General features: G+C 34.5%; 1 protein-coding gene and 1 long non-coding RNA gene across 2 annotated transcripts in view; one reads left to right on the forward strand and one right to left on the reverse strand.

Moving 5' to 3' along the window:
- The window catches only part of LOC124429548, a 241384-nt gene extending 237021 nt beyond the window's left edge, over positions 1 to 4363 (forward strand). Inside the window, exon 5 of the long non-coding RNA XR_006943483.1 lies at positions 1725 to 4363. This is a non-coding gene — a long non-coding RNA (uncharacterized LOC124429548). The remainder of the gene's footprint in view (positions 1 to 1724) is intronic.
- A 1345-nt stretch (positions 4364 to 5708) lies between these two features.
- Positions 5709 to 25444, reverse strand: LOC124429550 (lateral signaling target protein 2 homolog). Its single transcript, XM_046974975.1, has 6 exons — positions 24831 to 25444; positions 13999 to 14421; positions 13533 to 13889; positions 11025 to 13378; positions 10653 to 10933; positions 5709 to 10542 (listed from the first exon to the last, which is right to left on the reverse strand). Exons 1-6 carry the CDS (start codon positions 24864 to 24866, stop codon positions 10262 to 10264), a joined length of 3732 nt encoding a protein of 1243 aa, XP_046830931.1. The 5' UTR covers positions 24867 to 25444; the 3' UTR covers positions 5709 to 10261.
- Between the last annotated feature and the right edge of the window lie 113 nt (positions 25445 to 25557).

The raw sequence follows: 25557 nt of genomic DNA on the forward strand, positions 1-25557 counted from the left end.
AGTACAAAGTAAAAAAGAAGAAGAAGAAGCGCGGCATCGAGAAAAGAAGTTTCTAAATGTTGCCGTAGGACGTACGTAGAATTCTTTGGCAAAGCCGACCTCTACGTGCGCGCGTTTCGCGGAGAGAGCCGATAATCGCATTTTCTCATGAATCGTAGCCCACGCCTCTTCATTTCGTAGGCGAAACATCCATCAAATTAATCCCTAGCGTAGCTGGCGCGCCGAGCGCATGCAAAGCGATTTGTTTGCGCACGTGATTGCATCCGCGCAAAGCTTTGCTTCTCCTCTATGCAACGATCGAACGAGAACGTTGGTTGTGCGTTTCTAACGGTAAAATCTCTCATATACTTTTGCGTGCATTCGCTCTTTTCTCTCATCTTAAAATCTAAAATCCCTTTACAAACTTGCCGAAAAATTAGCTTAACTTTTTTCTTCCCCTTCTTCGAAAGAGATTGCTATCAAAAGATTTTCTAATGTTTCCAATGGATCGCAAACGTACTGTGTTTATGGCGTAGATATAAATTCTAATGATATGTAAATTAAACATATTCGCGTTTAATTTATTACTTTTTCCCCATTTCATCCCGAAGACTCGTTTCCCGAAACTCCCCGTTAGTCTCTCTCTCTCTCTCTCTCTCTCTCTCTATCTCTTTCATTCCCTCATATTAAGCGAAGCCGAGTAGTAGAAGGCTGCCAGATGAAGGCAGCTTTGTAGAACGATATCGGTAAGTGGAAATCAGTGGTTGGGTGGCGCCTCCTGCACCGCCGCGACTCTTCTCCTCTCTCCAGGACGTCGCTTTACGCTCCTGGAATCGCGTCTACGAGCTTACGATGCGAGCGATAGTGGCCGTTACTGGGAACTTGCTAACTTCATTAAAATATTACCATCAACACCGAGTCCCATTGTTTTCGATCGTACTCCGTGTCTGACGCGTTGTTCCTTTTCTTTCAACGACGAAACTCCGATCGTTCCTATTTTTCTTTTCCCTTCTTTTTGTTTTCCTTTTTCTTTTTTTGTGCTCTTCTTCTTCTTCTTCTGCTTCTCGTCCGTCGTCATCAGCATCCCGTACGCGTTCACAGAGAGAAGAGTCCACGTTCGACTACGGTAAATCCTGACACGGTGAACTCTAACACGTTCGTGTCGTAGCGACAAAAGAACGGAACACCGAACATAGTTACACGTCGACATCGAGAACGACGCTCGTAATTCTTACACGTCTCGACTCCGACAAACTCTTTAATGATCGTTCGCGTCCGGTATAGACACGAGCCAGCAAGACGACTTTTTCCTCCTTTGACAGTCTCTATATCGGAGTGCACGATTTTTGTCGGTAATGCATTCTCAGACGTAATAACGCGCCCGTCGATCTTCCTCCGACGAGCCAACATGTCGAACTGACATTTTGCGAGAGACCTTACTCCAAAAACCAAAATAAAAAGAATAACGTAATACGAAAAGAAATACGTTCGGGATTCTACGAGCAGCCTCGCGATTCGAATTTTTCATTAATGCACCAACTAATCGGCTTGTTAATTTATCGTCCGACGTCATCCAGAGAAAAAATTCTACAATATATATACATACATATATATATATATACATACATATATATATATATATATATATATATATATAGAAAGAGAGAGAGAGAGAGAGAGAGAGGGAGAGTAAAAAAAGAAAAAAAAAATATTTCGATAAATTTTCTAAGACGTTTTTGTCGTAGATAAAAAAGTTTCAACTACTCGACGTCGGCAGTCAGAGGAATGACAAAGAGCTTTCAAACGATCCGACAATGTTCGCCTGACTGACGCAGGACACGAGCCCGTAAGACTTGTTTTCTTTCGACACCAGAAACGACAGCGAACGTTTTAGATGTAACATAGCGGCAAACGGCATCAACGACGGATGAGAGTGAAAGAGAGAGTGAGATCATGGACCACTCACGTCGTACGAGGAAGCGGCTTCTCCGTGCACTTTTTGCCGCTTGTGTAATTGAGCCTGTCTCGTCCGACTACCGTCCAAATGAATTACGAGGCGCCGTCCGCGTCGTCCTCGTGAATTCCTTCCGTGGAAGCACTTTCACCTCCTCCTCCTCCTCCTCCTCCTCTCCCCCCATTTCTCCCTTTAGATTTCATATCGGTTACACCCAAAAAGAATCATTCGAAAAATATATCGATTCATTGATTATATCTAACTGCAAGAAAGATATAAGAAAAATAATAATTACTGTAATTAGAGTAGAAAGTACTCATTAATTATAAAGTTTATCGTTTATTCTGTTAATAGAGTTTGATAAATCGTATCTGGCTTAATGAGAAAGGTTTCTCTAGGAAAAATCGATACTCCAAAATAAAGTTTGTAGTTTGACCTGCACCAAATCTTCGCGCCAGTTCTTTCATCTAAATGCCATCTTAAGAATTTCAAAGAAACTAATATCGATACATACCGACAGCTAGATGTTTTACCGACCGATGTTTTACCGACCGATCTATTACCGACGGTACGATGTATCAACCTACAAATCGATATATTACTAACATCTCGATGTATTACCAACATTATGAATTTGAAAAATTTAGCAAATAAATATTATAAAAATCAGCTAATTGATTTAATCGCAGACAATTAGCTCGACGGTACTTGCGTTAGAACGTGATTTTTTAAATTACATCGCAAATAATATCAATTGTCTAAATAAGAATTATGCAAAATATTCGGAAATAGAACGAATTCGAACGATTTCAGAAGAGCGATGATATTTACTATACTAAATGCTACGATGTAACGAAAGAAGAATCAGCCAGGTTGTAACCTTTAATTTAATTCATTTTCTTTACATTTCCTCTTGTCGATAACTCCAAGACACCATCGATCTCCAATACTATATCATAACGCTACTCTACGTTAATTAATGAACTTGTATAATATTACGCTATATTAATTGATTATCTTGAAAAATCTAGAAAAATTAGAGTTTATCTTACAATAACATCACAATGAAGCTATTCTCGTTTCGATACAATTGATAAAGCGTCGTAATTCGATTGGCAATTAATTTATCTGCTAAATCATTTGACATTCAAATGCTATAAAAAAAAAAAGAAAGAAAAAAAAATATCAAGTAAATTTAAACATTTACATTATTAATTATTAATACGTGTTACCAGATATCAAAGAACTTTGTTTACGTTATTACGGAAACGTAATAAAATAGGAAAATATAATAAATATAATAAAATGAAATATATATAATATCGAATGATATCAAAATAAAATACAAGGAAAATCTTAAAATAATATATAAATAGGAACATCGTGAGAAAATTAATTAAACACCTCGAATAACAAACTTTATTTACATTCACATCATAATATATCCATAACCGAAACCAAAGCGTATTCAAATATTGGTAAAATATTTGTAGACCAATATCGAGAACATATCTTTTACATCGTTTCATCATTTGTTTTTTTCTTTTTTTTTTTTTTTTCTTTCCATCTTCTTCTTCCATAGATACTTTCTATCTATTGTTGTTATTGTTGTTGTTGTTGTTATTGTTTTTTTTTCAAACAACAAACACGCATTGACATCGTTTTTTGAACGTCATTCCGTAATAAAAAAAAAAATTCTTCCTTACAATGACGTAGGATATTTCGTCATCGATCTTAACGTTGCATTTTGCGCATTTTACACACACATATATATATACGTGTATATATATATATATATATATATATATATATATATATATATATATATTTACACATATATACGGATACGTACACATACATTTGAGCAAATAATATAAAAATAATTCTGAGGTACTCTCGTCTTCCTCGTAGTCTGAATTCCTTAACTAATTGGCAGATCACGTTTCTCACGATAATCTTGTTATCTTGTAACTCCATTTCTATTCTCTCTCTCTCTCTCTCTCTCTCCCTCTTTTTGGTTTCTAATCCTTTTCTCCTCTTCTCTCTTATTGTTCATCTCCAACGATCATTAACCTTACAATTGTTCTCGTCGTCATTATCATCATCTCGTCCTCGTCCTCGTCCTCGTCGTCGTCGTCGTCGTCGTCGTCGTCGTCATCGTCATCATAATCATTGTTGTCGTTGTTTTCGATTTACACGTTTTCCCTACGACATAGGTTCTAACCCATGAACGATATTTAGGCACAGGGGAAGTCCTGATCATTTTTATTCCGCTGTGTTTATGTACGTGTGTCTCTTCTGTCTATGACTATGGTGTATGTATGTATGTGTGTGCGTTTGTATGTGTTTCTCTGTATATGACAAAGAGAAAGAAAGAGAGAAGAAGAGGGAGAGAGAGAGAGAGAGAAAGAGAGAGAGAGAGAGAGAGAGGCTTATTAACCAGCAATATTATAATAATTTGCTAATGAAAATCGTTCCTTTTTTTTCTCTTTTTTTCTTTTTTACTTTTTCTTTCTTTTTTCTCTCCTTCCTATGATGAATATTTCACATAAATATTTATCATAAATATTTGTTGTTACAATTTTTTGTTTTTGTTCGATTTTCATTAAGCACATTCCCCGAGCAAGGCATCTTATATATTTGTGCATACATGTAAAAAATAATTCTTTCGCTCAAGCCACGCTCTTTCTTCTCTTTTGTTTTCTTTTTCTTTTTCTTCTTCTTCTTCTTCTTCTTCTAAACATAATCTATATACTCAATTTCTCTTTTTCTTTCTCTTTCACCTACGTACGTATATATATACATATACATACATATGTAATTATCTAAAGTTTAATTAGAAGCAATCGCGTTTCACCGCGTGTCTCAAGTATTTATAATTATTATTATTATTATTATTATTATTATTATTATTATTATTATTATTATTATTATTATTATCATTATTATTATAATTTTATTTTATTATTCTTTTGTTTATTTATTTTTCTTTTTGTCAACACACGTTTAGAGAATGAAAGAAACATCGTCTTTTTTTTGTCTGTATTATCTCGCTATATGCATTTTTTCCTTACACGATAATTTGAAAATCCGCTGCTACGTCCGTCAAATAATTCGACAAAGTTTTTCGTGTCTAATCAATATTTTTTTTTCTTCTTTTATATATATATATATATATATATATATATATATATATATATATATATATATATATATTTGTGTGTGAGAATGTGTGTACATATATGTATATATATGTATATATATAGATACATACACACACATACATCGGACAGCGGATATATAAATAGATTAGACGCTAATAGGATCGAGAATAATTTTTTTTTCTTCTTCATTAATACGTATTAGAAGACGAAAAATATGTTTCTCTCTCTTTTTTTCTTTTTCTTTTTTTTTCCATTTTCTTTAGTGTATATTATTCTCTTCGTCTACAAAAATTCTTTGTCGATTCCTATCTCGCAACAAATTCGTCTGAGCTAAGGAAAAAAAAATTATAAAAAAGAGTTATTTAAAAAAAAAAAAAAAAAGAAAGAAAGAAAGAAAGAAAAGAAAATATATGGATAAAACTTAAAAGAAATTTTTTTGACTGAAAAAAAAATCGACGAAATAAAAGATATTAGAAAAGTAGAAAAGACGAAGAAGAAAAAAATGAAAAAGAAATAAAAAATAACAAAATAAAAAATTAAAAAAAGAATTTTTTTTTTTTTTTTTTTTATAAACGAATAAAAGTATTAAAATAAGGATGTACACTATAATATATGATTAGTAATGATATTGCGGATAATAGAATATTTGCATATTATTTACAATAATGATACAAAAAAATAATCCCTCTCGGACTTTACAATAATCCTGCTGATCGAATTTCAACTTTGGAACTTGGTCCTATTTGTTTTTATTTTTCTCAGCTCTGAAAATCATTATTACTCACGAGACAATGGAATTAAAAGAGAATGCTAATTCTATGTATATATATATATATATATATACTAATTTTTTTTCCTTTCTTTTGCAAATACGGAAGGGCCAAATTGTGTCTAACAGATGAATACTGAGATTTTGATTGGTTCTCGAGGATGTTGTTATCTATATACGCGGAGTGAAAAAATTCACGTATAAATCGGAATGCTGGAGCTAAAATATATAAACGAGGAATAATATCAGCCTTCTGAAAAATCTCCTACATGGTGTGTGTGTGTGTGTATATATAAATATATATATATATATATATATATACACACACATACATATATATATATATATATATGGTAGATGTATAATCATTTAATCATACTCCTTCCTCTCTCTCTCTCTCTCTCTCTCTCTCTCTCTCTCTCTCTCTCTCTCTCTCTCTCTCTCTCTCTCTCTCTCTCTCTTTCTTTCTCTTTGCCCCTAATAGGCCCTAACACATGCCAGCATAATTAGAATTTTATTATTGACAGTGAACTGCTGTGTTATATTCGTTTTCTTTCTTTTATTTCCTCTTTTCGTTCTCCCCTCTTCTTCTTCTTCTGCTTCGTCTTCTTATTTTTATTCTTCATCATAGCTGTTTGTTCATTTAATCTAAAAATACTGCCAGACGTCGACAGTCAAGTGCATGGCCATCTTAAAAGCAATTACACAACGAGTATAAGAATATAATAATCGCTAACAAGGAAAACGTACACGATCTTTCTATTCCTTATTATTTTTACCCAAAAAATTGTCAAACTTTGCATATTATCGATTTCGATATATATTTTGTTCGTTATCTATACGCATTTACGACGACGAAATTCGTAAAAGAGTTTGTTAATTCAATATAACTCTTCACTTAATTTACTTAACAATTGCGTGTAACGCGCGCCTGTTCATGTTATATACATACATACATACATACATATATATATATATATGTTTGTGTATATATAGATTATATATATATATATATGTAAATTATATAACATGCCTCTTCGTATTACGTTTTTAATTGTATTATTAAAAACGTCGCTATATTTTATTATATTTTATCGTCTAACAAGAAAGTAATCGATCAAGAACGAAAGAAAGTACGTTATTAGAAGAAAAATCTTTTTGTATGCCTATATTATTTAAAACGTCCTTAATAATCCACCATGGCAGTAATAATACTAATAATGATGAAATACGCGTTCTAAATCGTAAAAAAAAAAAAAATTGTATATTCTAATAAAAAAAAAAGCGGAAAATCTTACGATAAAAAAAAAAAAGAAAAAAGACAAAAAAAACCGACGAAGAGAGGTTCTCCTTCTAAATTCTGTCGATAAGGAGATTTTTGATAAGATTGGACACGTAACACTGTGATTACAACGTTTTACAAATCGTACGCATGTACAAACGCACGAGAAAAATCTTACAAATAAATATTTTCTTTTTAATTTTTTCTTTCTTTCTTTTTTTTTTTTTTTTTTTTTTTTTTGTTGAAACATTAAAAATTTCAATTTGTCTGTGTGTATGTGTATGCGTTCCTCTTTCGTTTGAATCAACAAAAAATAAAAAAGAAAATAACAAATGACAGGATTATCTCGTATTTACATGAACAATTACAATGAACCTTCGTGCCTTATTAAACGAATTAAACGTATGCATATAAATATATAAACCTACGTGTATATATATATATATATATACACACATACATAACGCAAGCGAACTTTTATATTTCGAGCAGTCTTAATAATCCACGTTAACACATACACACGAACGAATTGCATCGATCTGTTATACATCCTGATTAGGATTCATTGCAATTAACATTAGAACGATCGCAAATATAATGATGACATACGTTCCACGTAAGAAGTTCTCCCAAAAATTATTTTTTATAAGTCGCTTAAAAAACAAAAAAAAAAGAAAAGAAAAACAAAGAAAAAAAATTTGTCTCTTTTTTTTTTTGTATATTGAATCATTAGAAAATCGATGCAAGGAGAACGAAACTTATTGTCATCGCAAATGTTTGGCACACAAACGACGCAAAGATGTGCCGATGATACACATTTTCTAATTGGATTTCTTCTAATTTGTTTTTTTTTTATTTCTTGTTTTTTGTTTCTTTTTTTCTTTTTTTATTTTTTCTTTTTCATTTTGATTTTTAATTCTTTTTTTCCCCCTCTCCCTCATTTTGCCGAATTCCGCAGGATATGCCGCAGTTGTGTATGTATATAACTTTCAAATATATATTCCTGCGTATAGCGTTTCCACCTAATTCCGTAGCACGATCAATACGCGTGTGCCATTCGTACATAAGCATTGAATTCAAAATTCGCATCATCCTCCTTGCCTTTCTTCTTTCCTATTTAATATTATACACACATATATATAATATTAGATAAACATATATGTATATATATATATATATGTGCGTGTGTGTATACGTATGAGCAACTCTCTCTCCATTCTTGAAATATTTTCCATATGTACACGCGTACGCTCTCTTTCTCTTTTTTTTCTCTCTCTCATTCTCTCACTCTCTCTCTCTCTCTAGTAGAAAATAAACGAGTAGCTATAAAATATATAGGATATTTCGTAACACATGGGACGCACTTTATAACGCGGACGAGACAGGATGCACCAAAATAATGAAAAAAGTTCATATTAACATGTGTCCCATTTGATCTTGACTTAATTGAAATGAGATATTAAAGAGCGTGTTTCTACACACTACCCACACCCATGTGTATATCTGTTTCTATGTGTACGTGTATGCGCGCGCGCGCGCGATGTTTTTTTTTATCATAGATCGTTTTGTTGTTTTTTTTTCTTTTTTTTATACGTAACGAAACAAAATAAAAAGAAAAAAGAAAGAAGTTCTCTATACAACAATGCGCTCGAGTTACATTTTGAAATTTCACATACAGTCAATAATCGATCATTTTTGCCATCGAAATAAGATCATCGCACGAGTAAAATCCTTGGTTAGTTCACAGTCGTTAGAAAAATGAACTCGCGGTTATAGGTTTATCGTTGAGTAATATTTTTTTTCAACGTCCATCGATTCTCCTTCCAATCCTCGAACTTGCCAAAGGTCGTACTCGAAGATACATTACTTAGCTTAGATATTACTGGTTGCATAAGTTCCAATGCTTTTCATAAAAACAATAACAAAATGATTCCTCTTGCAATTAAAGAGATATTATCTTGGGAAAAAAAGAAAAAAAAAGAAAAAAAAAGAAAAATAAAACTAAGCAGACGATAGAATGCAGGAACACGTTGTGTTTTGCTTTCCACTATACACCGCAGATTTTCACAATTATGATATATATATGCACAAATTGTTTTTACATATATTGTGATGGATTTATATAAGGAAAAATATAAGAAATTTGTATAAAACGCGTTTCAGCCCCCCCCCCCATTTCCTACATTCTATAACAAATAAAAACATCTTTATAAGTGATAATAAAATTCTACGAAAAAAATAAAAACAAAAATAAGTAAACGATTATATGTTGCTGTACAAAAAGGAAGAAAAAAAAAAAGAAAAAAAAAAGAAAGAAAAGAAAAGAAGAAGTAAAATAACAATTCTTTTCCTATTTCCCCTTTCTCTTTTGCCCCTCTCCTTTTTTCTTTTTTTCTTGTTTTTTTTTCTTTATTTTTATTTTTTTTTTATTTTTTTTTTTTTTTTTATTTTATTTTTTAATCAAAATTATACGCAAATATAAGACTATCATTTTTACGTGCAACTGAGATTACACTGAAACGCTTCTATTTGCGGCTCTGGGTCATAGAAGTTATTACGGCAGGTCGTTTGAAAGATATAAAGGCGATTATTATTATATATTCTTACTATTATTAATGAGAGGTATTAATGGAATTTGCGCCATTATCGACTGTACGATTTGAGCATATATACGTTAATAGCATATCTGGTAATAACTATCAGTTCTTCGACTTCAATCGATCGACATTTGCGTAGAAGCAAATCTTTTTAATAGAATGTTATTCTTAAAACCGTCGATAAAGATCGGGGACACCAGAAATTACCAGACTCATTGACACGCTTGACATGAACGTTCAAGTAACACGTCATCGAAAGTAAAAAAAAAAAAAAAGAAAAAAAAAAGAAAAAAAAAGAAAAAAGAAAGAAAAAGAAAGAAGAAAGAAACAAACAAAGAAAAAAAAGTGTATATATATGTGTGTAAACTTTTCCCCAGAAAACTTGAAAATAAAAAGAACAAAAGACGAAGCGATATTTGTCGTTTTGAAATACGTTTGTCGTGTCCTATAAGAGAAGCGTAAAATTTATTATACGATCCGTAATTAAATTCGAAAATCATTAAAGATGTTATCTATTCAACTGGTGGGTGTGACTTGAGAAACGGTAAACGGCGTCACCTGGTAAAGGAAACATCTATTGCAGACTCTGACAGGCTTGGTATGGCCGTAACGCGGTAAAGGAACATTGTTGCTGCTACAACGACCGCAAAACACTTTACCACAGTTTCTACAATGATGTCTACGGCGTACAACAGTAAATCCAGCTTGACAAGCCATGCACCTAGGTGCATCGTTGTCCGGCACCCACGCAGGTGCTCTTTCGACGCATTCCTCACCGCGTTCCATTGTCGTGGAAGCTAGAAATAAAGTAATACAAGATAAAAAATGAAAATCAATTAGAGAAAATTATATAGGATAATATGATATTTCTTTTAATAAATACGTTATAATAAAGTAATATTTCTACTTTGTTCGTTTGCAGGACCATTATCCTCTTCGTCTTCGTACTCCTGCAACGAGTTCTGCCGATCGTGATTGCTACTCGTGCCTAACGTGTGATTCGTAACGACTGCTTGGCTGGATACCAAACATTCTTGCTTTGGCTCTTCGTCCTCTACAGTTTGACTACTATTCATAAGAAAGACGCACTTCAGGATATTCCGAAGGTCCGAAGCAAAATTTGTTTGGAGTTGATCGGCTACACCGGCTATACAGACGAACAATCGATGAACAAGATCTTCCGAGGACCTAACGATCGATCATTCGAAAAGTCTATTAGAAAATGTCTATTATAGTTTCAAGATAGGTATACCATTAAAAATGAGAACAACGTTATTACCTAAATTTCGCTCTAATCTGATTTCTATTCGCAATCTCCGCAGCTTGCATCGCTAAGGCTATCTCCTCGTCGTCCTGACAATCGCTTTGAAATTCGCTAGTTTCTGAACTGGAGTCGCAATAACTCGAACAACTGGAACTCGAACCAACGGCCTCTGTTTTCTGCGTCTGCTCCGAATTGAAAGATTGCGTCCCGGTGACCGTTGAAGGATTCACCAATCTCGCGGTACGTGGAGGCCTTTGTAAATTATTGTCTCTTGTATTTTCGAGCCTATAACATGTATTTGGTGACGTAACGGGAGATATTGTTTCCGTTACCAGACCGCTCTTGTCCGTTCTAGGCCCTAAACCATCGTTCAACAGGTCATTAGGACTCCTATTTCCAAGTTTCCTCTTGGTTTGTTCGGATCGATAACTCAGTCTTTCATACCTGTCACGTTTCTCAAAGTCCTTTCGCTTCATACGAGCTATCTGCTCGGACCTAGATCTTCTGTGATCCAAAAGCTTTCTACTCTGTGGCGAACAATTTCTCGTCGACTTCGATAAATTATAATTTCGTTGTCTCGAGCTGTCACGCGACTCGAAATGTTGTAGCCTTGGACTCGCGTGCGGACTGTGACTACCAAAATTTGGCATCTGTCTTGTGTTTTGGCTCGGATGCAAGCTCGCACCAAAATTGGTCAATCGTGGATTCAAACACCTGTCTATCGAGTTTGACCTTGAACTTTCAGTGCTCGGGGTCGACTGAACGCAATGATTACTTCTTGTAACCTGTTGACATTTGTGAAGGCCTTTGTCGTGCTTCCGTTGATTACGTCGTCTTTGCTTATTGTCCTCTCGGACCTTCCTAGCGATGACCTTCTCCTGCGCGTATCTCTCTATCTTATTTCCCATTTTGTCGATATTCTGCGACGTTGACGGACAATTCTCGCACTTTAGATCGCTCCAAAATTCCTTCCTCGAGGTCGACGCGTCTATATTCAAATTGAGATTTTCCCAATTTTCAGAATAATTCAATTGAAAGCTGGTCTGATTGGAGTCGCAGAGCGGCAGGTGCCCGTTACCATAAGCCAAACCAACGAACTCCTCGTTGGTGCCATCGAAATTTGAGGAAATCCTTGGAATGTTTTTATTAGAATCGTTGTTTCCCGAAGTCAAAGGTGTCACGTCTATTGGATGATCCAAAGACGTGATAGTTTTCGAAGCTCTTATACCGCAGACGCAAGAACTTTCAGACATGTTCGAATTCTTTCTCCTCGGTGAGTTTACGTTCGAACAGGAATAGCTGTTATTCTCCTGCGTGTCATCTTCTAAAGCACGCTCGTCGTCCTGAATCTCATTAGCAAAAGTCTTCTTCTCCTCGGGACTTTTATCGTACAAGCTCGTGTTCTCCGAGGATATGACCGTGCATATTCCCGAATCTGTTTGCTCGGAGATTTCATTCTGACATTCACCGTCCAACAAAAGATTCGAGAGAGTCTTGTTTGCCTCGGAAATGAGTTTCTTCGAGTCCAAATCCGGCAGAGAATTTTGAATATGCACGGTTTCACCCGTTACATTGTTCTCGTGAGATACCTGATTGAGTAGGTACTGACTTTGAAGAATCTCTACGTTTTCCGAGTCAGCGAGCATTTGAGAAATGTCAGGAGTGAGGAAGTTTTCCTCCTGCCTATTGATCTCGCCCGAACTTTCCACGGTACTAAAAATACCGTCCTCGACTGCTGCTACTACTACTATACCTTCCTCCCTGACATTCTCAATTTCTCCTTTATTACCGTTCTCGCTCGATACCTGCTTTACGGGACAAGAATCACGATTACACGCCTGTTGCTTTTTCTCTTTCGAACTATTACTTTGTACTATGTCACAACGCACATCTTCTCGAACACTTTCTCTCTCACTATTATCCTGTACCTTCACATTATTATCGTTACGAACTACAACGTTATCATATCCTTCCGTGGATATGTTATTTAAGTCCTTGGGCCCATTTTCCTCGTTATATCTCGTCTCTCTACGATCCCTCTCACGATCCTTCTTCGATCTCCTTTCCGCCGATCTTTCTTTATTTTCATTGTCCAACGCTTGAACCACGTCGTTCGCCACCTCATCCATATTATTCCCTGTGTTTCTCGTTACCGTATAGAAATCTACAATGAAGTCTTTACAATTAGGATAACCGGTATAAAAATTGTGAACGAATTCCTCGAGATCGGGTAAGTCCTGACACGTGGATTTTGTCGACTGGCTGATAGGACCCGAGGGTTCTTCGTTCGAGCACAATAACTTCTCCAGCATATAAAGTTCACGATTGTTCAGAGTCCAAAGTAGTTCTCTTATCTTCAAGAGAAGAGTCTACATGGAAAAGTAACACGATCATGTTAATTATTAAACCACTTATTAGCTTAAATTTACACGAGTATGTATTTCAAAAAGAAAGATACGTTCGTATAAACTCAACGTATTTGAATTAGATAATTACTCCATAATAATGGATTAACGAGCCTACCCTGAATGGCCTGAACATTTCGCTGATAGTATCAGGAGAATTCAGGCACAAGGGACCTCCAGGTGGGGCCAACAAGCCGGATACAATGGCCAAACGTGGTATAGTGAACATCAAAGCAGGTTCGTAATTATCCACGTCTGCTTGACTCAGCAAACCTCGTTCGAGGGCTCTTTGCAAAGTCTCGGAAAATAAAACGCAAACGAGCTCCTGCTGCTCGTATTCCTTCGTGGATTTGACCGGTACCATGGCGCCAACGTAACAAAGCTCAAAGTCAGCGAAGAGCCGATCGAAAATCTTTAACGATTCTATCAGCTTCTCTAAAGATGGCTCCAAAGGATTTTGAGTCTGAGAAAGATACTGAAAAGAAAATAATTACAGAGTTTGATCAACCAACGACTTACTTGTTCCTTCAAAGAAGAAGAACAAATAAAAAGAACAAATTTTTTTCCCTTCTTTTCAACGATACCTTCAAATTCATGTGGCCCTTCAACGCATGCTCTCTGAGCAAATTTCTCACAATCTCCAATGATTTCGTGAGTGCCGTTGCTAACGGCCTCATAGCAGAACTTTCGGACTCTCTGTTCATGATCGACGATCCAGCAGCCAAACATTCAGCACCGAACCACAGTTGTCCTGCTAAATTTTCCTGCATCACGTCATCCGGAAACTTTACTCTAAAGTCCCGATTAGCTCTACTGTCTGGTATAAGATCATCCATGATCTGATTACATATCGTCAGGACTTTGTCCTGGCAATGTCGCAGCTGATTCACCAAAGTTGTACATCTTTCTGGCTCCTGACGTCCATCGAAAGAATCCAGCTCACAGGCAATTGCGTTTAGGGATTCATCGGCGTAAAAGAATTGAGCCAATAAACTGGTATCGTCTCTCTAATTAAAACAATACAAAAACAAAAAAGGCATTATTTTTCATATTTAATAAAAAAAAAAAAAAAAAAAAAAAAAAATTAAAGAGATGTTTGATATTAATAATAATTTCAAGATCAATTTCAATGAAAGGCAATATTTCTAAATAATTAATATTACTTAAAAAATTCGCTGCAAAAATTAGACGGCGTTGTACGTAAAAGCGGTAAAAATTTAATAGGACAATTTCGTCGATTAACTTTCTTACTCTATTATTTACGCATACATAGTGTAATCATTAACGAATACAGCAATGCAAGATAAAAAGCAATTTTTTTCTAACCCTTGGTATTACACCGCGTGATTATTACTCCGCTATTCGACGCTCCGTTCGACTCGCCGATGGCATCGGCAGAAAAGGCAATTCGAATAATATAATTTATAGACTGAATTGCCCTTTGCTCTCTTTCATTCCAAGCACGATTGAAAGTTCGAGATGCAACTGAGCTTCGTTGCAGAAACTTTCGAATATTTCACGTTTCTTTTAGACAATACAATAATATAACGAGAGGGATGAGAGAATAAAAAAAAGTCGGAACGAAAAATCATAACAAAGTTGTGTTTCCTAGAACAAATATTGAAACAGAAGAAGATAAGTTGACGTGTTAAAACATGAAGCTCGTGTACCGAAACAGGCTTCTCGACAATCGATTACACTTGCATTCCATTTAACGAAGGCTCGACGAAGTAACTCGTTCGATGGATTGACTAGCGTAAAATTCATTTTAAATTGAGCTCATACTCGTTCAACATTAATCGGAATATTGGCTCAAAGGGAAATAATCATAGCTTTTAACAGTAGGCACATTCTTGCCGTAATAATTCCTTTTCGATTTATAAAAATCTTCGTTCATCGATTATAAAAATCGAAAAATTTATTATAATTAAATTTATTAAAAATTATAAATATATTCGTCTTGATGATGTGAGATTAACAAAAAAATTATGAACGAACAAGGATGCAAAAATATCGAGGCTCCTTTGAATACCCTTTGTTCCCTAATTCTAATCGTTTGCTTGGGCAAACTCCCCCTTTCTAACGTTTCAAAAGCAATATCTAAGAACGAGGCTTAGAAAGCGTGTCGCCAGTTTCTAGTCTTTTTTACTATACTAAACCAGCAGCAGGAGTGTTGGTTGGCGCTTTAACTAATAAGTTTTATCGAATGAAAAAAAACTTCGCAAGAAGTTTGAAAAACTTCAATATAGAACGAATGTTTATATTCTTGTTAATATCGTATGGCGAAAAGATTAAAAGTGAGAAACAAGAAAAATAAAAAAGAAAAGAAAAGAAAAAAAATATCCTTTAAAAATTTAAATTAAAAAATTATTTTTCTAGAATAACAGACGCAAAAAAGTAAATATATCTTTTATATAATCTAAAAATTACTTTAACAATAGGGTATGACAAAAAAGATTTTTTATTTTTTAATATCTCAAAAATGACTTCCGATTAGATCATTTTCATAATCACTGGCTCACATAATGATCCTTTTCTTTTCGAATAAATTTCTATACTTTTGTATTATTCTTTCTTGAATACAACAATGACAACAACGACGACGACGACGACGACTGAGAAATGTATGTTATTGCGACTATATAACTTTACGATAGTATTGAAGAAAGATATCTATATACTCCAACACAATTCTTCTTATATAACTGTTTAACAGTAGCACATTGATTGATTAATTGATCTAATAATGGCTAATGCAAAACATGATTGTAAGTCCATTATTAAATAATATTGTTTGTTTTTTGATTGACGTGATCGAGTTAGAGATATAATGTAAATAAGAAATTTGTCAATATCCATTTGTCTGCGTCTCTAGCTTCTTCCTCTACTTATTTTTCTTTTTATCCTTCTTTCTTTTTCTGGCACGCAGCCACCCCTCATGACGTCATCGTTTAGATCGATATTACAGCAGATTTTTACGATAGCTCTCCTACGTACGTAGACAGTATCATAAATTTACACGTTCGTGTCTCGTTTAAAGTATGTTCTTCGAACTATCGCCTTTGTTATTTATGTTCAACTTATGTATATATATATATATATCTTCGATCGGTCTCCAGACCAAAGCTTATTAAGACAAGATTAGTTAAATATGTTTTCTGATAAAAGTGTGGACATTGGCTGTGATCGAAATCATCATTAAAATAAAAAGAAAGAAAGAATATAATTATAATGATAATATAAATATACATATACATATATATATATATATATATATATATATCATAGATAAATAAGTCTAAATTAAATAGAGCCGTATTTAGGGTGGGACATAGTAGGACATGTGCTTTGAGCTATGCCAATGCTAAGAAACTCGTAAAAAAGCAGAAAGAACTGATATCCATAAAATATTTTGATTAATTAAGTTGTTTTCTTGTTTTTCTTCAAAATTAAAATCGGCTACGGATGGAGTAGGGAGGAAGGATCCATCGTAATTATCTCCCCGCTCGTTCTAAACACTTTTTACGTCTCTAGATATATCTAAATACATTTCTATTATTAACGTTTATTATATCAATAATTAAATAAAATTCACGAGATAAGACAAAGAAAATTGAAATCGGAAAAAAAAAACAAAAAAAATAACAAAAGAAAAAAAAAAAAGGATTAAAGAATAATCGTCGATTTTTATCTTCTAACGCGATAGAACACGACTCGTGTTTCTGTGTTCTCCAAGATTTCTCAATCGATTCGTTTTATCAACTTTCTTATCGCACGTTTGCCTATATGTTAAGTACAGTCCTTCCAGCCATGTGTTACATTTGTCTGTCATCTCGACGAATCTACTCTCTTTCTCTCTCGTCATTGTGCATTCACGCCTATACGTATAAATGTACGTATATTATAATAACAATAAAGAAAAGTTTCATTCCAATAAATGAAATTAAACATATACGTTCTTCTTCATCATTAAAACTATCAATAATATATTTTCGATTCTAATATATTATTCGATATGAGTAAGCGTTGATAATACTGACTGTTTACACGCATAACTCTTTTCTGTTTTTTCTTTAACCTTTCTCGAATACAAAAAAAAAAGAAAAGAAGAAAAAAAAAAGAAAGAAAAAAAAATAGACGACGTGAATAAAAGACATGACCGCATGTATATATATATATATATACATACATATATATATATATATATATATATATATGTACGCGTATATACTCTTGTGTTTTTCAGTACAGCTCGCAAAATTATCTGATAAGGATTTTAATTGTATTATATCGCGTATCGGATAAGCACATGTAACGAAACGCTGTCGTATGATAACGCGTGATTCGCTAACCAAATGGCTCGAATAGAATTCAACAAAGTATTTACTTATTTTGGAGTTTAACGTATTTCATACGAAAAATAAGCTTGAAGAGAATTTATTTGCTCGTTTAGATAAAAAAGAAAAAAAAAAAAATATTAAAAAAAAATTTTTTTTTAAATAATAAAACAAATTCAACGTCGAATCGTTCATTAAATATTAATTATTGCAATCTTACCGTATACCTACATTTTATCTAAGAAACCATATGTATCACAATGAACATATAATTAATTTTCTCGAACTTTTCTATAATTTCGTTTCACTTTTTTCTGCTGTCAATCTTATCTTCTTTATCTCTCTTATCAAAAAACGAATGAAGTTCGAGTTCAAAAGTTCAATACTGATGTCATGTCTCTCATAATCGTACGATATAAAATACATACAATAAATATGTTATACAATATCCATACGTATATAGTGTACATGCGATATTCGTGATATCATCGATACATACATACATATATACATATATGTGTATATATATAAAACGAAGTCTTTGTAGTAAACACTGTGTAAAATCACGTTGCCAAAGTTAATTCACGTGCATTTATTTATTCAACGGAAGCAACCTACACGTGTAGGTATGCAAACCAACTACGTTAGTGATATTTGCAGGATTAACGAGAGATTAACCGGAAATGATTAGTCTAATTCAACATTGAACATTACCTATCAAAAAGTAATCAATCAATTTTCATCGAACGTTTGTTTGCGAGAAAAAAAATGTACCGCTATAAATTAAATAATTATGCCTAGAAATGATAACAATTTATAAATCAAATAATTTCAACGTGAAACCTTCTAAATCATTTCAAAGATAATATCAAAGATGAATATTGATTATAATTGATTATTAATTGATTATAAATTATAAGACGATAATATGGTTAATTATAATAAACGGAAAGAGATTAGCTAGGTCATTGCAATTTCTGACAATATACATACAAATCGAAGCTGGTAATAAGAACGATGACAATGGTAATAATCTTACTCCATTATGCGAGATTATGTACCCTTCCTCGAATCGCTCGTATCTAGGTCACGAGAAATACCAGAATCACTAACACACCACTCTCAACTCGTATATTCTCTCTCTCTCTCTCTCTCTCTCTCTCTCTCTCTCTCTCTCTCTCTCTCACTCTCTTTACTATATGCATGTACATTCTCGGTGCAAATACGTTATAACACGCGAACTAAAAGTCAATGATGATCTTCCAAAATTGGCCAAATATCTATCTATATAGAGGATCATTCCAAATAAACAGAATCAAGATCAGCGTCATAGATACGTAAGCGAAGAGATAAAGATCGATTTTTATGAGGGTGGGAAAAGAAGAAAAAAAACAAGAAGAGAAATTTAATCCTCTTTTCCCTTAAATTTTCTTGAAAATTGGCACAAGAGAGCTTCGTATTTTCTCTGTAAAGGTTCGAAAGCGTACAACAAGGAAGTAATAAAACTGAACGTGTAACGAAAGAACGATCGCGTGACGTAATGGAAGACATTTTAACAAAAGCTACGAATATAAGCAATTCCTTCCTGTTGCGTCGTACGGGAATCAGAATTTAAAACAACGAGTAGTACTACCACGGACGACGACGCGACTTCTACGAAGACGAAGACGATGACGACGACGACGACGACGACGACGACGATGATGATAATGATGATGATGATGATGATGATGATGATGATGATGATGATGACGATGACAATGAAGTTGCGAGCGTGTACTTCGTAATTTTTCGCATAACTACACGCGAAAGCGAACGCAATTTCGCGAGAACACGACATAGGATTCGCGTGGTGTGTTAAAATACCATGCAAATTATTCTCTTAAACGTCGACGATAGAAAATTGTCAGGGAAATCGGTGAAACGAAATAAGGGCAAAAGAATACGAGATTATAATCGTTATAACATCACGAATATAGTGGCATACTACACGTATTATATACATCGAAAGAGAAAAATCATTTTGTACATACATTAAAAAGAAAAAAAGAAAAAGAAAAAGAAAAAAAAACAAAGAAAAATTAAAGAAATAAATGACTTGCATGTACACTCGATGCGCGTCAAAGTTGTCGCGATTACAAGAAACGTGACAGGAAGATGCTAAGAATTAATCGTTCGTTTCTTTCTCCTTATTATCTGGAATGATTTACTATTAACAGAAAGTTAAATACAATATTGATATCGGCCCAATTAGAAAACAAATATAAAAGGAAAACGATAGAGTCGTTTTGGAATCACATACATTTACAAGTAGAAAAGATGGAATTAATAAATAATGTTTAGAAAATGAAAAAAAAAAAAAAATGAATAAATGAAAAAGAAAGAAGTATTAAATATTCAGTAAAAGTGTCTATGAACTTTTTTGCCCTTTTATATGTTTATGTATGCATACTCATACAAACACGTGTCTTCCTCTGTATGTGTGTGTCAGAGTAAAAGAAAGAGTACGCATATACATAGGACCGAAGAAGAGTCACAGACTCTCTTTTATCGGTCGTTTAATTTTTTTTAAATGAATACGCATTGTCAACAAAGATGTGTGTAAATATATACATAAATGCATATACGTATGTATATAAAAGGAATAAGCAGGTTGCTTTTATGACCTTCGTCGTCTTCGTCCTCGAGCTTACGTACGCCACGAAGAAAACAAGAGGCTTGTTCGATACATATGTTTCTTTGTATGCTCTCTTTCTCCTCTCTCTCTCTCTCTCTCTCTCTCTCTCTCTCTCTCTCTCTCTCTAGATACATGATATTCATGAATGTCCTCGTAAAAAGAGAAAAGAACAATAAAACAAGACGAAGGACTTTCGACGAGAGCTTCCTTTCTGATAAAAATCGGCTTATCGATTTGCTACGATATCTTTTATGATTAAATAGTACGCGCAATCGAAGTTACATTAAGAAAGAAGATAAACATTTATCTTGACGTTTAAACGTTATATATTTTTAAACAAAGGATAAAAAGGCAGGGGAACGTAGACGTAGGATAAGAACAAAAAAAAGGAGAGAGAAAGAGATAGAAAAGAAAAGATTAAAAAACGAAGAAGAAAAAGAAGAAAAAAAATAAGGAAAAGAAGCAAAAAAAAACAGACGAGTTTTTAGGATCGTAGGGATGGGCTCGGATAATAAAGTCGTTCCGTGCAAATGAGTCATCCCCAATATCGTTGACCCTTTCTAACCCTCAACGTCAATATGTAGATACACATATGTAGTTATATACATGCATACATACATATATATATATATATATATATATATATATATATATATACACAGGCTTATGTACACCCCTTCTCCACCGATCCTTCTTTCTTGAGTCACCCTTATACGCGTCATGGTTACTCGTAAAACGTAGACTGTGACTCTCGTATTCACACTCGTGTTGTAGTCGAATGCTCACCCCTACGTCAATCCCCTCTCCTTTTCTCTTTTCCTCATTCATATGCTCATAGCTAGTGATCCACTTAGCGTGACGTATTACCTCCCACCCTAAACTCTCTCTTTTTCTATCTATCTATCCATCTTCCTCTCTCTCTCTCTCATTCTCTCTCTCTCTCTCTCTCTCTCTCCCTCTCCCTGTGTGCGTTAGTTTTTTTAATTAAAGCCTCTTTCTTTATTTCTCTCTCTCTCTCTCTCTCTCTCTCTCTCTCTCTCTCTCTTTTTCTTTCTCATCGAGCATGATAATTTTCCACACCGCGAGGAGAATTATCGGAAAATCATTTTTACACGATATTGGTTACGTTCATAATTGCGATGATAACACGTGTCAACGTAAATTTAAAGAATGTGCGACAGTATGTACTAACACGAATTAAAAAAATTGTCCAAATATTAGATAACGATTACATCGAATATATGATTCAATTAAAATTCTTCAAAAAGAAAAAAGAAAAAAAAACCAGGGATTACTTGTACCGTAATCTACAGTTTCCTGTTCTCGTAACTCTTCGTTATTCACGCATTTTCTATAAAAAGGATGATCGCTTTCTTTACAGGATGAAACCACAGACCGCAACCGTTATCGTGAGAGTTATCAATCCTTTATTTTTTCTTTCCTTTTTCGTTGTCTTTTTTTTGTTTCCATTTAATAAAAGTTTTCACACGATCATACACACCGTCATTGTTTTCGATTTTAATTAAAAGAAACGAACTATACGTACGAAAAGATACATATATTTTCGAATTTGCTGTAAAGTCGAAGCTTTTTCGACGAAGATATCGATAAAAATCGACGAAAAATTTCAAGCGCGTTTATTCGAATTAATTGACGCACATTACTTTTCACATCAGATTGATAATTCTATTTCAATTTGTATACCATCGAAATAGAAAATCTAACGTGTTTACACAAAGAACGTGATAAAAGAGAAATGTCATTTGCTAGCTTTCCGACATCGTTCGAAACGCACGCTTGTACGAGGAACAACGTTCGACGAGGCTTGTTCTACGTGACGACTGTCTGTCGTTATGTATTAATTACGAGGAAAACACGGCATTTAATTATCGTACAATAGATATAAACAAAGTTTCTACGTATCGCGAAATTGAACGGCTACATGAACGACACGAATGCGAATTTATGAGAATTTCGATCGACCCACGTAATCAAGAATTGTGTTTTTTTTTTCTTTTTTGTAAGAATTTCATAAGAATTCTACATTAATTAAAACTGAGTTAACGAAAATTAAGTATTCTACCTCTCTTCCTCTCTCTTTAATTATCTATTTATCTTTCTCAGTACTGAGATTATAATGAAAGAATAATTCGAATTGAGAGTTAACATTTAAAGAAAACATCGTCGAATTTAATCTGCTACATTCTCGATCGGTTAATCGTTATGACGTCAGATTTAATTTAAGGAAGCTATAACGAGTAATAACTAGATATTAAGATGCAATCAGCGGGAAACAACGAAGGCAACGAATGAGTAACCATAACGGGAAAGGAGTGCACCAAAACAGGAGATAAATACGAGGAATTTGACGAGTTATAGAGCCTTACGTCGACGTACATATATATGTATGTATGTACGAGAAATACCTTGAAAATCTTGCTCACTAAACTCGTAATAAAATAGAAGATAAATCAGAAGAAAGAAATACGAAGAAAAGTAGGTAAGTAACGTGGTACAAGAAAGAGAGAAAGAGAAGAGAGATCATCTTTTTGCATTCGATGATTGTTTTCAACGAATTATATTAAAGAACGATGTCACCTGGGATTTCCCGCCATTGTCCATCTGCAACATTTATTAGATTATGCCAATATCTTTCGCTAAATTCTATTGAAATTCATTTTGTAATATGTATAAAAAAAAAAAAAAAAAAAAAAAAAAAGAAATGAAAGAAACAAAAACAGCTTCGGGTCACCTAATGAAAGTTTTTTTCACAAGCTTACAATTTTGATTACAATAAATTCTTTTTATAACTTTTATATATATATTCTGACATTCATCGAAATGGTATCTTAAAAGTACGTGATCGTAACAACTTGGCACAATGACTGGGCAGCGAAGAAGGAACGCATATCCGTACAATTTGATGTCAATGAAATCATAATTCTTTTCCTAAGTTAATCATCTATAACGAAACGATTGGAAACGTATCGTGAATAAAGAAAGAGGAAAAAAAAGAAAAAAAAAGAAGAAAAAGAAAAAAAACAGAAAAACATACAAAAAAAAAGTAAAAAGAAAATAAGAAAGAAAAAGAGGAGGGAGGATCTTCGATTTAGTCTCGTTCCAATAATTACATAGCTGTATCTTTAAGAATGGAAGAAAAGAAGAAAAAAAACGTGCCCTACGGATAGTTGATTAATATCAATGAAATTCTCGTGCGTACAAAATTTTGGATTTTTTTTTCCCTTTTTTTTTACGAATAAATTATACCGTACTTCGACGCATATTTATGTTATAAAGAGAAAGAGAGATAGAGAGAGAGAGAGAGACTAGGGTTCGTTACGATCGTTGCTTCGAGTTCCCGTTGAAAATGACGAAGAAACTGATCGCAACTTGGTTGTTGGTTCTGCGTTAAGCGGACTCTTTCACCTGCCGCGTAACCTCGACACGGCCGAAGAGATATCGAGTGACAAGATATATACACACAGACACACACACACACACACACACGTTAAAAAGACGCTACGACCATCGCCACCTCCTCCTCCTCCTCCTCCTCTTCCTCCTTCTTCTCCTATTCCTCGGGTTTCTCTCTTCCACCATGTTGTGTAACATCCCGAGTAAAACGTTATCCTCAAATTTCTCCGTTCTCGCCCTTTGAGAAACCGACCTTAATTCTCTGCTTTCCTTCTTCCTCTCAATGAGTTTCCTGCTATTCTCTCTCTCTCTCTCTCTCTCTCTCTCTCTCTCTCTCTCACACACACACACACTCTCTCCCTCTTTCTACTTGTCTAGGAACGTGATCTTACGCACGTTCGTGATAACGTTAGCGTTCCCTCGGATATGTAAACAAAAAGGAGGACACTCCATCAACCTTTTTACGCTTGAATCTCTTTCTTTTTTTGTTTCAGAGAGAAAGAGAAAGAGGGAGGGGAGGGGAGGAGGGAAAAAGAGAGGAAGAGAAAAATGGGATTAAAATACGTTTACGAGTCGATAAAGTAAAAAAAAAAAAGAAAAAAGTGAGGAAGAGAGAAGAAAGATCTCTCATTGAATTGGACAAAGTAAGAGAAGGGTGGTAGGCTTCGACAACGTGAGAAATTTAGTAAAACAGGTGGCAACAGCATGCAGGTGGTAAAGAGAGGAAGAAGAGCTGGATACGTACGTACATACATACGTACGTACGTGTATCAAAGAACGTATACGTTCGATTAATTCTAAAAGAGACATGCAAGTTTGCAGAGACAAACGGATGGCCTCTATTTAATATGAACAAGAAGGAGAGATAGAAAAGCAGGATAGAGAGAGAGAGAGAGAGAGGAGAGACACGTAACAATGCAAAAGAGAAAGAAAATGAGAGAAGAAAATGTAAAGCAAGCAGAAGATGATGTATATAGTCAGAACTCACCTTAGGCCTGTAAAACCACTTTCTTATGGACTCCATCGCGCATCGAAATCGCGACAATGTCTGCCGTTATCACGGACGAATCGTCGTCGTCTTCTTCGTCGTCGTCGTCGTCGTCGTCGTCGTCGTCGTCGTCGTCGTCGTTGCGTATCCTGATTTCAAGTCAATCTTCACAGCGCGCATAGCCAAATTTTTCTCTTTTCAGCTGGCACGAAGGTCGCTGTTACTGCTACCACTGCTGCTAATGATGCTGATGCTGCCGTTGCTGTTGCTGCTGCTATTGACTGCTACGAGTTAGATACGACGAACAGATGCAGAAATATGAGGAGCCTTCCTTTCGCGTTACTTCGAACGGCCGAACAACCATCGAACGATCTTTCACTCACTCACTCTCTTTCTTTCTTTCTTTCTTCCTTTCTCGCTCTCTCTCTCTCTCTCTCTCTCTCTCTCTCTCACCTCCTCCTCTTCGCCTTGCGCACGAGAACACTCACATATCCGAAAAGAGTAATCGCACGTCCATGAGACCGATGATGACTGACCGCGGAAACACGAAACGCAACTACGCAACTGGTTTGCTGCGCATGCGCCGACGATCGCGCCATCTTTGCCACCATCAGCGACATCTCGTAGCGTTTTCAAATGACGCGGGCTATTTGAATAAAGAAAAAAATCACGAAGCAAGATAACTTATACTCATAATTTTTATAAATTACTTTCAAGGGCGATAGAA

This window comes from Vespa crabro, chromosome 15 (assembly GCF_910589235.1).
Source record: "Vespa crabro chromosome 15, iyVesCrab1.2, whole genome shotgun sequence".
NCBI lineage: Eukaryota > Metazoa > Arthropoda > Insecta > Hymenoptera > Vespidae > Vespa > Vespa crabro.